Here is a 16,876-nt window from a genome sequence, read left to right on the forward strand (position 1 = left end):
GAAGGATTCGATGAACTTTTTCTTCAGAAAATGCCTAAGCTCGATGATAGCGAGAGAGAAAACTTGGAGGCCCCTATAACGGTCGCGGAAATACAAAAAGCCATCGAAAAATTGAGCAATGGTAAATCACTAGGACCAGATGGTTTAGGTGCAAGTTTCTATAAGACGTTTAAGGAAGAGCTAGCCGGTATCATACATGAAGTAATAACGGACGCGTATGATAAGCAAGTACTCCCTCCACCTTTTCGACGAAGCCTTGCAGTGTTACTCTCAAAATCGAGTGATCCTGAAAAACTGCTATCAGTGCGACAGTATCGATCAGTTAGCTTGACCAACACAGACTACAAGATATATGCGAAGGTATACTGGCAAGTAGGCTGAAAAATGTAGTAAGACATTTAGTAGGTCCACGCCAAACGTGTGGGATAAAGGGGAGATCTATAAAAAGAAATATTCACTTTGCAAGGACGATCCTTGAGTGCTGCGATGCCTTCTCGGAAAAAGTTGCGATGATACAACTAGACTTGGAGAAGGCTTTCGATAAGGCGTCGCATGAAATTTTTCTCCTTGTCATGGAACACGCCAATGTAGGTTCCATCTTATTGGAAGGGGTAAAGATGTGCTACCGTAACGCATCGACGCAAATTGTAGTTAACAAAATGTTGACTCACAGCATTAACATCAGGACGGTGATGCTGTGTAGCATCATCATGGTGATGATGCTACACAGCATTTGGAAGACTCGTATGGCAGTGCGCCATGAAGACATCTGTATACTGTCACCGAGAGAGTACTTCAATGAGAGCATTGTTTATATACGTGAAAGCCTTAAACACAAGACGGACAAACCAGTGTGGTATCTCTTGGACAGTTTGATATGCCATAAACCTTTTTAATGTCAAGCATTGGCCAAGATTGGTTAATGTTTGTTTTATGATTTGTATCATGGTTTTGTATTGCAACTTGGCGATAACGAAAAAAAAAAAAAAGCCTCGGTAGCGCAGTAGGCAGCGCGCCAGTCTCATAATCTGAAGGTCGTGAGTTCGATCCTCACCCGGGGCAACGGCGGCGCAGTACTCTTTATTATCTTAATACAGTTTGATCATGTGGAAAGTGTTCTGTTATGTCTGCAAATGAATCGCTGCTACTCTTTACTCTTACTTTCTTTTTTACCTTTACTTATGGGAACTAAGCACGCCGGGAGTGTTTGCCAATGCTTCCTGTCCGCCTCGGTAGCGCAGTAGGCAGCGCGTCAGTCTCATAATCTGAAGGTCGTGAGTTCGATCCTCACCCGGGGCAACGGCGGCGCAGTACTTTTTAATATCTTACTACAGTTTAATCATGTGGAAAGTGTGCTGTTATGTCTGCAGATGAATCGCTGTTACTGTTTACTCTTACTTTTTCGACCTTTACTTATGGGAACTAAGCACGCCGGGAGTGTTTGCCAATGCTTCCTGTCCGCCTCGGTAGCGCAGTAGGCAGCGCGTCGGTCTCATAATCTGGAGGTCGTGAGTTCGATCCTCACCCGGGGCAACGGCGGCGCAGTACTTTTTAATATCTTACTACAATTTAATCACGTGGAAAGTGTGCTGTTATGTCTGCAAGTGAATCACTGTTACTCTTTAATCTTACTTTCTCGCGTTTAAGTGTTGCGTTTAAATGCGCTTTCAAAAGGTCATGGTTTCTGAAATAATAATATTAATAATGATATCTGAGGTTTAACGGCCCAAAAGACGATATGAATGGTCGCGATTTCTCGAATATTTGATTTATTTTTGTAGATGATCATGTCAGCCCGCGCGCCATCGTCTAGAGTGGTCATTGTAACAGGCTACTTTTCTTTGTGCTCAGCACTCTATGCAAACAGCGTTTCTCATGTACCGCGTTCTTTTCATTCTTTTATTACCTTTCACTTAATTAACACTAATAAAAATTAATCTGGTTGCTTGGCTACAAAGGAATCAAAATAATTGAAATGGTGGACAGCTTGGCGAAAGCTGCTCTTAGTGGTCTGATCCTCCTCGATTGTTCTGCTGTCAAGTCTCATAACTGCTAATAGATTCAGAAGGCGAGCAATAAATCAAGATTTTGCAACAGCTTAATTAATCATCTAAACGAATACCGATAGCTCTTATTCCCTTGGCGCAGAAATTCCTGATCTACAGGAGAAGAGGAATTTAGGTTTGCAAAATTACGCTGTCGCGCACTAAAATGAAACTCTTATATTCACAGTGCTGGTCTGGCTACTTTCTCACGAGCGTTCATTTTGTGTTAACGACGAATAAATCGAACACTATTTTTATAATGCATTCGCTGTCGTTTACTCGGAAAAGACACTCTCAAAGAAGAATGTAATAGAAATGAATAATAATAATAATATCTGGGGTTTAACGTCCCAAAACCACGAGATGATTATGAGAGACGCCGTAGTGGAGGGCTCCGGAAATTTGGACCACATAAATCTAAGTACACGGGCCACAAGCATTTTAGCCTCCATCGAAAATGCAGCCGCCGCGGCCGGGATTCGATCCCGCGACCTTCGGGTCAGCAGCCGAGCGCCATAACCACTAGACCACCGTGGCGGGGCTGTAATAGAAATGAGGAGGCTCCCGAGAGACAGGATATTTGATGTAGTAAAATCCAATGTAATAGAAATTAATTGGATCTTACTACTTCAAATATCCTGTCTCTCGGGAGCCTCCTCATTGGGCCATTGTCACAGGGATGTCTGCTCTGCTGTTGCAAAATATTTAATTGAATCAGGGTGGTTTTTAACTCGAAATTCATAAAGTACCATTATTCATTATTCTAAAATTTATCTATAGCCGCACAGTTCATATGCGTCCATTTTTTTTGTCGAAATTTATTCGTTTCTTGGCCAGTTCCACCGGGATGGTGTGAGTCAGTAATGTAGGCCATCATCATCATTAATATTATCACCCGATTCAAGCATTAATTTTACTGTGCTACCTCTCGCCGTTCAGCTCTGCCATTTGAGGACTGTGGTCGTCCGCAACGCCGAACGGAATTTGATTCACTGAATATACATCGCGATGTGCTTCCTATGAATACGCACCATAATTCTCCTGAAACTGTTTCTCACTCTCTGCTCTTTTTGTAATCAGGGGTAAATAATTCACCCTTCTGCCTATCTTGCGGCCCTTTCAGTGTTCCAAGAAAAAGATTTCTTTAACAACCTCTTCGAAATCTAGGCCTGGGATTAACAGAACAGTTTATGCTTTTGTTTTTGGCTTATACTCTGGGGTACTGCCACAGGTGAGGTTGCTTCACCATTGAAGAGTTTAATATATGGTCCGAAAATGTCATGCAAAATTATATCATGTTTAAATAATCCCTTATTTATAATTTGTAATCTAAACCGAAATGCTGTTTGAATGTAGTAGGAATAGTAACGTTGTAAGGCACACAGGGATTCTAGCCATTTTTGGCAAGCCCTGTGTTGAATATCACCCATCACCCATACTTAAGATAAGAAGAAGACAACGAACATTGGCGTCATCACGAACTATAACCACTATAACAACACAACAGCGCTCCTTCGAGTCAATGCTGATTTATTTTAGCATCTATTACTAATAAAAATAACTTTGTTTTTTATACATTTGTTCAAGCACCAAAATTTCCTGGACAATTTGTAATGTTTCTATTCAATAACCTCCCTATAACATTTTCAAAAATTATTCAGTTCTAGGCCAATTCCCCACAGTGGGTGTGAGCCACAGTTATAGGTGAACAAGAGCAAGAACAAGATCGTCATAACCAGCAGCTCCACGTCAGGCAAAGTTCTTAGTGGCTGCATGCGACCATGTTCGGCAATCGATTCCCGCCCACCGGACAACCTGGCTCCTTCCAGCAGCAGGGCGTGGCTGCGGGGCAACAGGCACCCACAGCTGCGCCGGCACAGTTTGCACCCGGGTACGGCACATTGCCTGTGGGCGCGCAACAGCTTCCTGGCGCCGCTGTTCCGGGACATCAGTTAGGAGGTCCACAGACATTCCTTGCACCTCAACAGCAGCAGTTCCAACAACAGCAGTTTCAGCAGCAACAACAGTTTCAACCACAGCAGCAGTTCCAGCAACCACCGCAGCAGCAGTTCCAGCAACCGCAGCAGCAGTTCCAGCCACAGCAGCCGCGGTTTCAGCCACAGCAACCAGCTGCGTCGGCGTACCAGATTGCCCCGGGATCCGCCTATCCAGGTGCAGCCCAACCCGTCGGTTTTCCGGGATCCCGAGGAGGTAAGCGATCTGTGAAAGGTCACTTATAACACCAGCATTAATGATCACCTGCATCTATAAGAATGCGAGGGTTCGGGAAAAAGAAAGAAGTTGTGAGAAGAAGCGCTCTATCCTGTTTCCTTCGAGAACATAGAACGCAAAAAGAAAAATAGGCTGGTTACACGCAGCCAAAACCTCCGGTCGCCCCTTTCATCGGGCATTACACTTTGCTACTAAGTTTCGGCAAAGTTTTGACTGAGGATTTCATTGTTGTTGCTTTGTCCTTCAGGTTTAGCCATGCGAATCCCGCGCGACGATATGCCCATCCACCGCTGCGCTGGAACGCTGCGGTAGCGTTCCAATGTGGCCGTGGCCCATTCCACTCGCCCAAAACGCGTATTAATATCACTGCCACACAGGAACGCAGGTAGTGCCATCATCATCACTTAGCATCAATTAAGTTTATATGTTACTTTATGCACTGCCCCTCCTGGTCACGTGACCTGCGTGATGCCTACTACTACTACTACTACTACTAGTAATAATAATAATAATAATAATTACTACTACTACTGCTATTACTACGACGACGACGACGACGGCTCAGGGTACGCTAAGACAGCTTCGCTTTAAAAAATCGGGCACATTCCTGGGCAGGGTTGCCAATGGTGGCTACTTTTCGCCAAATTGGCGAATTTGAGGGGCCCGTGGCGACCTAAAATTATGAATGGCGACATGGCGAATTTTTAGCGATGTTCGGCTTAGGTCTCCCCTGCGTTATGCGTCCTAAGCTCAGTGTCTTCCCAACGAATGAGCGGCAACATTCTCTGTATTTTTCTTGGTTTTAGACCCACGAGTAGAATGTGCACATCACGAGCCAATCGGTATGTCCGTCCTGTAACTCGTGCTTATCTCCAATTCATCTAGATGCAGGAGTTACTTGAACGTGCCCCAGCGACATTCTAGCGAAATGTAGGTCAGCGGACTGCCTTGCAAACCGCGAGGGGCAGTGTTTGACTATAAGTTAATGGCTTTAGGTGCTTTAGGCTTCTCTAGAAAGTTTCGTTTCTGAAGGGGCTAGACGACGGGTGGGCCGCGTGTTTCGACCATTTGTTCCGCCAAAGCTCCAACTGTTCTGAATAGCTTGGCGACTTATTCACTGTTGCAGTACCCACAATTCAGCTCGTAAAGACAGTTTTGGAAAAGCGAAGAGAGGCGGATACGCGGCTATTTGTGCAATAAAAATATTTATTGAGGCATTTTCCACTGTTCTCGGTGAGCGCGTGCGACGAAAACAATTGCTATATAACATTTTAGATTGTCTACCTGTTCATTAATAACGCATCGGATTGACGCGTGTAGATATAAGTGACTATAAGAAAAGGTCGGTGTCGTCCGGTGTCTTATTAGTTCACACTGAAAAGGTGTAAGACTCACTAATGATCGGTTCCTATAAGAATTCTGTCGTGTTACCTTCAATAAACCTTTTAACCCTTTCAATTCATATAAGGGTACGTAAAGCTGTCTACAAACAACGCTTTCCCAATTTGCGCCCCAGGTTAATTTACCACACTTTTACCTTTGAAACGAGCCGACAGGGATGGAAGGATATCATAAGCGTTTCATTCATTCACCCTTGCGCCACCACGCACATCTTGCGGCTAGTCGGAGAAGCAGCACCATGCACTCCCATGGTGAAGCGGGCGATACGACTGGCATTGAGAAACGTCAATATAATTTCAGGGTCTTGGATGGTACTGTATTCTACGGGGATATACGTGAGTAGAAATTTTTATTACTAGGTATGCCGCACATAGAGTGGCGACGTTTTTGGCGAAATCTAAAAAACAATGGCGACATTTGGCGACTTTTTGCTTGTCGTTTGGCGACATTTACTCGAAAGTCAGTGGCAACCCTGTTCCTGGGAATGCTTGCATCCTCAATGCAAATAAACTAAAATAGCTTCGAAAGTCCCGTCGGACACTTTCCCATCGAGTTAATGAACGCCTGGGTCAGTGCGCAGAACTCGGCTGTTCACTGCAGTATTTTTGAGTAGCACTTGATTCAATGATGCTACATATGTACGACTTATTGGTGACGTTATCTAGACCAAGTGATTGATACGGAATAAAGATTAGTCGGGCAGAGGCGGGCCTTCAGCAGTTCACCGCCAGCGAGTACGGCTGTGCATCTCCTTTCTCGCCAGTGATGCGCTCAGAATACAACACTTGCGTTTTGAGATGCCAAAGCCAGCGTCGCATCGCGAATGGAGTTTCCATTTCCCGCCGCATCCTATCGTCGTACTTCTCAAAACGTGAGCCAGTACCTTTATTTCCCGCTTCCTGTCACACTAACCTAAAACGTCTATAAAAAGAAAATGGGAACCGAAAAACTAGTTAGATGTATGCAGTGAGAAAGTACTGATGCCAATCTGACGTTATTAATAAGGACAGTATAATTTCGCGTTGGTAATTACTGTTCTGCAGCTTTACACATGAACCGTCTTCACTGGCACCGGTGAGAAGGAAATACAGTATATAGAAGATCTGCAGATATTGCGAACGCTGTGAGCGGTACGCGAAACATTGGACGGGTGAATGTCGTTAGGCAGACGTGCTGGAGTTTCGGTTATGTGCTAGAAAATGACGCGGCGCGTCCACGTGAAACAAGGGTACGTACGACAATGGCATTTAGACGAGAACGACGTAAACACGATGCAAACTTGATGAGGGCAACAACGAGAACACTGCACAAGATAACGATGGTCGCATCGTGGTAGCGCGTCGCCAACGCATCGCAAGGGATCACGGCACAGAGTGAAAACATTCATGCCCCTACACTCTATGACAGTGTGCAGAAGGGAACCTGCCGATGTACTACGATGTCTACCGTTCCATCTTACATTTTTGTTTTGCGTGACCTTCGAAGCGAACTACGGTGAACTTAGCTTAGGTGCAGTAGTTTAACAATGCAATTACTACATAACAGGCGCCCCGCCACGGTGGTCTAGTGGTTATGGCACTCGACTGCTGACCCGAAGGTCGCGGGATCGAATCCCGGCCGCGGCTGCTTCTTTTTCGATGGAGGCAAAAATGTTTGAGGCCCGTGTACTAAGATTTAGGTGCACGTTAAAGATCCTCAGGTGGTCGAAATTTCCGGAGCGTCTCTCATAATCATATCGTGGTTTTGGGACGTTAAGCCCCAGATGTCACTACGTAACACTTGCACTTCGTTCGTGCAGTGCCGCAAGCTTATCCCAGCGGAGCACCAGGAGGCCTACCACCACGAGCTCCATTCGCGGCCCCACCACAGGGCCCATATGCAGCGCCCGCGCCACAGGGCGCACCGGGAGTTCAGCCACTGGGACCTCTACAATATCAGCCCGGGCCACCTGGCTTCGCCCCAGCGCCGCCTCAAGCTGTGCCACCGGTTGCAGGAGCCGCGCAACAACCCTTGCCGGCGCACCTGTTCACCGGAATAGATCCTGGTGCGGCAATTGTCCCTCATTCCCAGAATTAGACACATTCTATCTATCTATCTATCTATCTATCTATCTATCTATCTATCTATCTATCTATCTATCTATCTATCTATCTATCTATCTATTGTCACGTTAACAGCTATTTTCAGCCATTTTGATCAACACTCCCGCTTCTTTCTGATCTGTTACTTTCGCATTTTAAAATTAAGTGATGAGGATACGATTTCCGGGCAGCCGGGAGCCAGAATTAATCGTTGTTCTAGTAGTAAGAAAATATGCTTCAAGAGCAGCTACGCATTCGCACACAAAACTGGAGATAAGCAAGGACCATGCTATTCTCTCTCTCTGTACATTTTTACGTTGCGAGTTCGAAAGGAATTCCTTCGGAAATTGCACGCTAAATTAGAGGTGTGGATGCCTGCTGAGATGGTTCATTTCTGAATGCCCTTTTTCGAAGCGAGAGATTTACTAAGAAACTGCCGCAACAATTGAGCTATTCACTGGTCCTGAAAAACTATATTGAAGGGGCAATATAGGAAAGTACAGTATTTGTTGAAAACTCTGCGTTAATTTATATCCGAGCAGTAGGTTTTATTATCAGACATTAAAAGAATAGTCAATATTCGTTTTTATCGTTTTTCATGCCGGAAATCCGCTGCCGTACGATCGTCTGACATCACATCACAGATTTCGAAGTGCTTTCTTTCCCTCAATGGGCGTCATTGCGGTTGAGTAAATATGCGTCAAATTTTCAAGGTGCAGTGACTGGCACCTTTACAGTACAATGTAGTTAATACTTACCGAATAAAATCAACAAAGGCCTGAGTAAACGCTTTAAAATTTCACGCCGTCACGGCAAGCTGGCGTGATGTTGTGAAAGAAAGCGCGACAAAGCTTGAGAAGTGCCTTGTCACGCTATGAGGAAAGATAGTTCCAATGTGCTTTTGAACCGTTGTTTGATGTTGACAGCTAAAGTGGTGTCGCTTTACAGGGACCAACACCACAGTCACAATCTTGCCTAAAGTTTGCACTAATATACACAATACCGCATGAGGTATCGATGTTGCGCTTCGTTTTATAGTTTAAAGGAGTGGTGAGTCTGGTGACACAAAAATTCGGACACAATTTGACTGTTGCATCACACTAATGGGTGCATATATGTGCCATCTGTGCACTATCAGCAACAAAGAGGGCCCATAAAGTATTTTAATTGAGTTTTAAAGTTCGTGAAATTCCGAATCGGAAATAGAAGCAAAAAGCGATGATGTCATCGAGAGGGGCCGTTTTGTAAACGTACGTCACGAGTTCTGGCCGGGTTACTGGAGGCGTGTAGAAAGACGAACAACGCTGGTGGCGACACCTGATGATGCATAGCCTAACCAGAGACCTACAAAATAACATTGCAGTGACTTACCCGCTTACTGACTCTGTGTAAAGCATAAGCATTGAGAAAATTAGCAGCTCACAGCATTCTCATTGCTTTTTTTTTGCGACAAGAACAGCAACGCGACGGAGAAAACATTAAAAAATATTGTAACTGGACAGAACGCCACAAGATGTCGCTACCGGTTCCACGGCTGCTGCTACTGCTGCAGCCGTCAGCAGAGGAAGTCTAAAAACAAGCTACAGCTCTCTACTGCCGGGATCGTATTGCTTAGTGGACAGATAACTGCTTCGGCGTTCCGACGGGCGTACGTGGTATTGGTATGCCTTGGGAACGCAGCGTTGCCCAATCTAAATACGAGTTAGTAAAGCGTACATCACGTCACTTGCATGTTACACATAAGAAGTGTCACAGAGCGCCAATGTTGTGATTTCACTGCTTCCTTCGTCACGTCTCAACCTGCTACTTTACAAATAATCGAAGCGAAAATGTTTCAACACGTCTAATGCTGCAGCTGCTCACGGAAAATGTCGCCTCAGTTGGACGATGAAGAGAACAAAATCGCAGCTAGATTCGCGCAGAGAATAGAGGTTTTCTGACTGATTTTTACACTCTTCCCAGCTGTTTCCATTGCCGCACTAGATAAGCAACGTTGTTTGACGATTGAAGAAACAAGCACTCGCAACGCTCAATACAGCAAACGAAACAGCATCGCTGACAACATGGCAGAAGCTGGCCAGTCACTGGCTCTCGTCACTCGTCACTGGCTCTCGCGGTCACCTGATAGTATTTGTTAACGAGTAGGCCGACTACGTCACGGAGTCACCGAGTGCTCTTCGAAATCGAAACTTCCTCCGGTCGTAACATACGAGCATATCATTAAACAATCGTCTCGCGCTGGGGCAAACGAGTTTTGTTGCCGCTATTAACGAGTCAGTAGCCACTGATTAGCAGCAAAAAACAGAAGTTCATAAATTTTCTGTCACCACTCCTTTAATGCGCGTGGTCGACAGCAAGCCGTCGCGAAGCATACAAATCAAGTTATGCTAGGCCAGAGGTCTCAAACTCACCTGATATAGCTTGTCGCTGTCACGAAATTTATTCCCGCAAGGGACAATATCTGTGACATCATGGAAAGATGGTGCGGGAAACTCAAGGCGGTGTCCCAACTTGTCTTTTTTTTTTCGGGACATTTTCTGGCTTACAGAGCTCCTTTTCGCGGCAAGAGTGTTCTTTTCTGTCGTGGAACAGCCATTTAGTACCACAAGTGAAATCATTTTTCTATTTAACCTCACTTTCAGCTATTTCCGCAAAGTGAACACGAGACAGTGCAAGAATTCCTATGACAATGTCCCCGTTTGCATGAATGCGATGCGCTACTACGCGGAATGTGGCACCCCAGCGTCTTATTGCAATAAGCGCGGCCATATTAGATACTGAGTCACTTGATGTGATTTGTGCCAGCAATGCTTAGACATGTCGTCTGTCATGTAATTGTAATGCCTATTGTGCATTACACAAGCGTTCACAATTAACGTGGAACTGTTACTGGAGGCACTATTTCTTATCCTTGTTTGTCTGTTCTGCGCAGCGCACCTTACCGTGGACAACATCTTGCAAGTCCTATCGGAAAGAGGTAAAAGTGGAGCAACCGCTATATCCACATCCAATTTCGCGTAGCGGGAGAAGCAAAATGATGTGGTTTTTTAAACCGACAGAGCTGTTGCGTTTAGCGTTCCTCTGTCTTAAGACGTTGAGTACGTGTTCCTGCTTGTAAGTGAGGGCGGGCAATTTTAAGCCGCACAAAAGACGAAAGGAACGCTTGCTGAAATATTCCCTCAAAGGAGCGTCATCTCCGTGTCTCGTTTATGGACAGTCGTGCGTGTAGGGCTCGAACATTTCCGGGTAAATGATTCCTATACAGGAATATCAATGCCAGTGTCATCCACCATCAAGCAAAGCAATGGACCGACGGCCTTAGAAATGCTAGTGCCCACATTATTCAATATCGTTACGCGAATTTCCCGCGACAAAATAGAGTAAGTGTTGACGGAAGAGCATCAATATGTCTATTGTATCTGTAGGCAAAGAATAAAGGTAACTCGAGAATGGCTTGCCGCTATTACGAGCATAGTGCTGTTTAAGTATTTACGTGACTAACTTGGCGCAATGTTAGGTGGGCCTGAGTAACACCAAGGCACTTTTAGCGGCCAGCATTTGGAAGTGTACTAGATTAGGCAAGTTGGTATTGGTCCAATAAACAATAGTAACAGTGTGAGAGCCTAACAATGTTCGACGGCGAAAAAAGGACGTTGTCTTTCCACACCAGTGTTACTCTCCGGACTGCTGGTTTTCGATGCACGCTGAATTCTTTTCGCAGGAGGGCTGCACAAAGAAAGATCTTCGGCCCAATTAATTCGGCTGCAGTTTATAAGTGAATATCAGTAGCAACATAAAGGCGGACTTCCTCCAATCGTCTCAGTTCTAAATCAAGTGTAACTACAGTAGTGAGGCAAAGTGCGGGGTGTACAGATGAACGATGGGATACAATACGGAGAGGCATTGCGCAGGCATTGACTGGCGCCGCATCATCGAGGACCCACAGTACGCGCCAAAGATATTATCCGCCCTGTCGGATGATGAGAGTGAGGAGGACGAGGAGAGTGAGGAAGACGGTGAGTGGCCATTTTTATGAATCCTCGTTGTAGCTGGCTGTCACTCGCTTTACAGCCACGCATCCAGAAGTAGAAGTTGTATACCGTATTTACTCGATTGCAACGCGACCACGATTGTAACGCGAGAGGTGACTTTTCATTACGTCCAGGAAGGAAAAATAGAATTTCGGTATTCGATTGTATAGCGAGGGTCGGCTTTAGGTAGGAATAATCTAAAAAAAAAAAACGCATTACATTCGAGTAAATACGGTAGTTCGCGCAAACCTTTATGACACGGGCATGCGGATTTCTTCGTGTCCGTGTCACGAAGATAACCGTCCCGCCGACAGAAGCGAAAAGTGCCTGTATGCACTGAAAACACGCATGCAAGAATAAATCGTTCTGCTTAGTTCTTTCAAATGCTTATTTACAGAAGAAAAGCTGCATGATTTCCGGCAAAAGTGTTAACGTTGGCTTCTTATTGTTGGGGTTATCTTAATATGTCAGCATTGTTGACCATAAAACTAAGACATGACGTTCAATGCTTCATCCTTAAACCAGGAACCCAGAGATGGGTATCTACCATTATCTCTGTAGTCGATATCTCTCACCGGTGGTACCACTGGACCTGCGCTTGCAAGGCACACTTCAAAATTCGTTTCAACAATAACAACAAAACCCACAAAACAAGTGTTAAGACCACGTCTTAGATAATAAGGTGCGTGCCGGCCATTTTCATTAACGTAGAATACAGCCACATTTTGCCTTTTATAAGCGTATCCTTAGAGTAACCTCTTGCTCCCTCAAGAGGCATTGTAAACGAAGTTTTTCCTTGCGTGTATTCGCGCTTATCCTTACCTCTGTAACGTGTCATACGGGGTGCACTAGCGCAACCTAATGGCCTCTAAAATTTCTGGCGTAGTTGTTCGTTCGTAAAATCACACTGCGCGCAAATAATTTGAAACACCGGGCTTATTAAAGGGGTCCTGCAACACTTTTCGAACAGGATCAGAACATGCTGCGGATCGGTAGTCGATGCTCCTGTGAGCATGTGAGCGCAGCACGTGGTAAGAAATTTACAATTAAAGTTCAAAGTCAGCTAGAAATCCCTCGCTCTTTCGTGACAAACGGTGCCACAAATACGAATGACCGCGCCATAAACCAAAAGTCCACTGTCATTGGCTGATTTGCACATCGTGAGCTGCATCGTTACCGCGTCCGCCGCGGTGCGCCGCTACATGCGCTCGCCGTGGCACGTCGTGGTGCGGGTAGGTTGTTGGGGCACACCTATGGTGAACTACAGGCACACCCATAGTATGTGGTGATGAGACCAGAAGCGTGGGTAGAAGTCATAAAGGAGCACAAACTGAGATATAAAGACCCGGCTGGCGGACTGGTCTCCCAAAGTTACGGCCCCCCTGGGTCCCAGTCTAGCCCAGCGTCCAGCCTGGCCCCCCCCCCAATTCGCACTCCCATTTTAACACTAAAGTGTTTTATGCCGCGGTCCACCAAGACTTTCATGACGTATTTCCGTTACGGAAATACGTCAGCAAAATGAAAACAATCAAATGGCAAAGAAAAAACTATAGTTCTGTTGACCGGCGTCGAACCCATGATCTCTCGGTCCGTGACGATGGCTGGCGGGCGTTTAGCCCACTGAGCTACCGCCAAACACATAACACAAGCTACATAAACGCGGCTTTTATCTTTCACACTTTCCTCTCGCAGTGCTCTTGCATGGATGGATGGATGGATGCTATTAGCGTCCCCTTTATAACGGGGCGGTGACATGTGTGCCACCAGGTTCGAAAAAATGCTACGACCGTCGCATTCGGCACGTTTCCAATAGAAGTGTAATTTCGTCAACGCTTTAACACACCGCGAGGTGGTGGCTTTAGCCCACGCCTCGCTCATAGCATCTATTGATATCGAAAAATAGCTCTCCGACAGTTGTCTGGGCGTTGCACCGCGTTCCCCGCTCGCCCTGTGAGAGTTAACGGCCAGGTTAGAGGGAAGACACGACGCGCGTAGCGTTTCTCTTCGCGTTTCACGACACTTCGAAGGAGTGCATATCGAGTATCAGTGTTTATCATGTGCTTGTTGATGCCATCTTTGCGCAGGATTCACCATATGCGGTCTCCACGTATATGCTAAGAACTTCAGCTACCGCAAGGGTTAAATCATGATCATGGGCGTTAATCGTCGGTACGGAGATGTGCCAGTAGACGTCAACGTGAGGGCGTCCACATCAACCGGTACTATATCTGCCAAACAACAGTAGACATTGTACAAGCTCTCATATATAAATGCACTATAAGCAATCAACTACTTGTGTAACGACAGGAAAGGCAAGTGCTCCCTTCTATCACCCCCCCCCCCCCCTGAAACACACACACACACCCCTGTGTAGCTTTCGGCACGCTCGCTGGGGAGTAAGGAGATAGAGAAAGTTCCTTGAGCGTGCGACAAAGCCTAACTCCGCTCGTGCTTGACGGATTCCAAAAATGTTTGCGGCCAGGGGCGTAGCCAGGAGGGGGGGGGGGTTGGGGGGTTCAAACCCCCCCGAAAATTTTCAGTTTTGCACGCGTATATATACACGCTCACATACAAACGCACGCACGAACATACATAAAGTGTGGTTGAACCCCCCCCCCCCCCCCTGAAAAAAATTTCTGGCTACGCCCTTGTTTGCGGCAATCGATTTGTGCGGCAGTAAACTACGATGGGGAGGTTCTTTCATGAGTACTCGTAAAAGTGTTGCAGGGCCCCTTTAAACTTATACGCCTTCTTGGATCATTCAACACAATTTTAAAAGGGCTTCCGATAACCTATAGAAATTCAAGCCTGAAGTGTACGATGTCATCCGCCCAGAATATATGCTTCAACCAAAAAAAAAATGAAAGAAGGCGCAACGTCGATCGTCTCTCGTGCGCAGAACTGTTGATCGCGGTTTAGCGGTTACCCATTTTGAAAAAGCCGTCCATTATGTTGAATACAGCAGAGAAAAGTGCAACATGCAGAAGGAGGAGTTGCACGAGGCATCATTTTCTTTTTTATAAAGCGGCAAAGACACTCGATAAACATGTTTGCCTCTGTGTCACGTATATAGTTACAGAAACAATCGTGCCAATCAATGAGCACTTCTGGCAACTTCGGGCGTAGTATGTCGCGCCTTTAAATTACCGGCCGCGTTGGCCAGCGCACGAGTGCACTGATGGCCGCAGGTTGACCGAGCGTAAGTGTGCCTTTACTGTTTCGTGATTAGGCCACTATCACACTTTTATTCTCAGTGTTGTCTAGATGTACTTCTAACTAGGTTATAATACATTTCGGTAACAGCAAGCTTTGTAACACTATGTGTATACTACTGACTTATTTCGTGCATCTTCTATGTACGCCTGCTTTGCTTACACTTTGGTCGAAAACAAAGAAATACGTGCGTACTATATTTGCTGACGCGACGTTCCGTCCTCCATATTCTTTTTTCTTTTTCAGAAAGCGGAAGCGAAGAGGAGGGAGGTGCGTACGATGAACCGCACATGCTACACTTCGTATCTTTCTCTGCATGAAATTGTCAGTGACCGCAAATAAATCGCGAATTTACGTTCCCGTGTACTTACGGACAACTCGGTTGCAGTGCGCGGTGCAACATGAAACATTAATATCTCATTCTATTTATTCGTAGACCAACAGTGATGGTAACGCGCAATTGAAGGATACAGTTCAGGTATGGCATGTGCACGATCGAAACATTGTTTGAGTATAAGCAAGGCAAAAACATTAAGAGCGTACACACCGTGAGTGAGTAGGATACGACGTTCTTTATGTTCTGCCTGCTTCTCGTTTTCACCCTGCATGCCCTCAGAGATAGCTAAAAAAATGCAACATGCATTCGCCTAGTCGCCGGACCAGCCGCGAGGCACGATTCACACTCACTGTGGTTATTTTTTTCGGGCGGTTACTTCACAATTAAAGCGCTGACTGCATTCCTTACTCGTAGACAGTGACGTAGCTAGCAATTTTTTTTTTTGGGGGGGGGGGGGAGGGGGGTTCAAACATTTTATATAGGTTCGTGCGTCCTTTTGTATGTGTGCGTTTATATATATATGCATACAAAACAGAAAAACTTCGGGGGTTTTGAGCCCCCAAATCCCCTGGCGCCGTCAGTGCTCGTAGGCAATAAAGCCTGTTGCAATAGCTGCCTGGTATTGCTGTGTTGTGGTTTGCAACCACAGCAGCCTTCTTAAAGGAGTACTGACACGAATGTTAAGTATTTGCGGATTCTGGCTCTAAATGAAAACACTCGTGTCGAAAACCCTAAAAAGAGTACTGTGGCGCCTGGGAATGCTTCGTATATATTTCTAATACCACTGCCTTAAAGGGCCCCTGACAGCCGATTTCTTGTTTGGGACATTTATGTTGTAATAAGTAGGTCTATGTCTTGTAATCACGGAATGACACCGTAAATCCTCCAACGTGATGTCTAAATAATCCTAGCAGCGTTAGTTGTGGTCATTTTTAGTGTAGGTTCAAAACGCGCGCCGAAAGAGGATAAGAAACTAGCGCCGCGCCGCGGCGGTCGCGCCTCGGGGCACGCGTGATGACGTGCGCTCAGTATTGGGTGACGTCAGCCACGCGCTTGTTGAACTGCCAGTTGTAGAACACACACACGGAGAGCTCACGCCGCCTGCCGACACGTACTGAAGAAGGAGAAGGTGGGAAAGCAAACATGCTTCGCAATATACCACAGTGCATGCACCGCGCATATTTCTGTCTGTGACGTCGACAACACTTGCTTTACCTCTGCAACGTCACAAGGGGCCTACGTCTACGTCATACTAGTGGTTATGTTGATAGGAGTTCAAAATTCAGATGAGCACTCAGGCTTACTTTAAAACCAAATTAAAATATCTTAAAGGCAACGCTCGTCACTCATAATCGGTCAGAAGTGCGCCCGCATGCAGGACTATCAAACAACACAAGCATCTCGAGTTTCCAAATTCGGTGTCAGGGGTCCTTTAAAAGAACACTTTCTGTTTCGATATAGAGAGTGTGGCTTCTCAGTGACGTGCCATCGCAATGTGACGTCACGGGGAGGCATGAACTCGCGACGCACTAGCGG

At 45.8% G+C, this 16,876-nt stretch overlaps 1 protein-coding gene, 1 long non-coding RNA gene and 3 other non-coding genes across 5 annotated transcripts; all 5 read left to right on the plus strand.

Annotated features, from left to right (window-relative positions):
• The first annotated feature begins 989 nt into the window (after nt 1–989).
• Trnam-cau (transfer RNA methionine (anticodon CAU)) lies at nt 990–1,062 on the plus strand. Its single transcript has one exon. It is a non-coding gene; the product is annotated as a tRNA-Met (tRNA).
• A 164-nt stretch (nt 1,063–1,226) lies between these two features.
• On the plus strand, nt 1,227–1,299 carry Trnam-cau (transfer RNA methionine (anticodon CAU)). The gene has a single exon. It is a non-coding gene; the product is annotated as a tRNA-Met (tRNA).
• A 161-nt stretch (nt 1,300–1,460) lies between these two features.
• On the plus strand, nt 1,461–1,533 carry Trnam-cau (transfer RNA methionine (anticodon CAU)). The gene has a single exon. It is a non-coding gene; the product is annotated as a tRNA-Met (tRNA).
• Nucleotides 1,534–3,826: 2,293 nt separating this feature from the next.
• Nucleotides 3,827–7,716, plus strand: LOC119391542 (activating signal cointegrator 1 complex subunit 2 homolog). The gene is made up of 2 exons (XM_037659220.1): nt 3,827–4,231; nt 7,477–7,716. Exons 1-2 carry the CDS (start codon nt 3,827–3,829, stop codon nt 7,714–7,716), a joined length of 645 nt encoding a protein of 214 aa, XP_037515148.1.
• Nucleotides 7,717–10,690: 2,974 nt separating this feature from the next.
• LOC125758106 (uncharacterized) lies at nt 10,691–15,273 on the plus strand. The gene is made up of 3 exons (XR_007415857.1): nt 10,691–10,736; nt 11,671–11,775; nt 15,250–15,273. It is a non-coding gene; the product is annotated as an uncharacterized LOC125758106 (long non-coding RNA).
• The last annotated feature ends 1,603 nt before the right edge of the window (nt 15,274–16,876 follow it).

The sequence above is a fragment of the Rhipicephalus sanguineus genome, chromosome 4 (genome assembly GCF_013339695.2).
Source record: "Rhipicephalus sanguineus isolate Rsan-2018 chromosome 4, BIME_Rsan_1.4, whole genome shotgun sequence".
In the NCBI taxonomy this organism is placed as follows: Eukaryota; Metazoa; Arthropoda; class Arachnida; order Ixodida; family Ixodidae; genus Rhipicephalus; species Rhipicephalus sanguineus.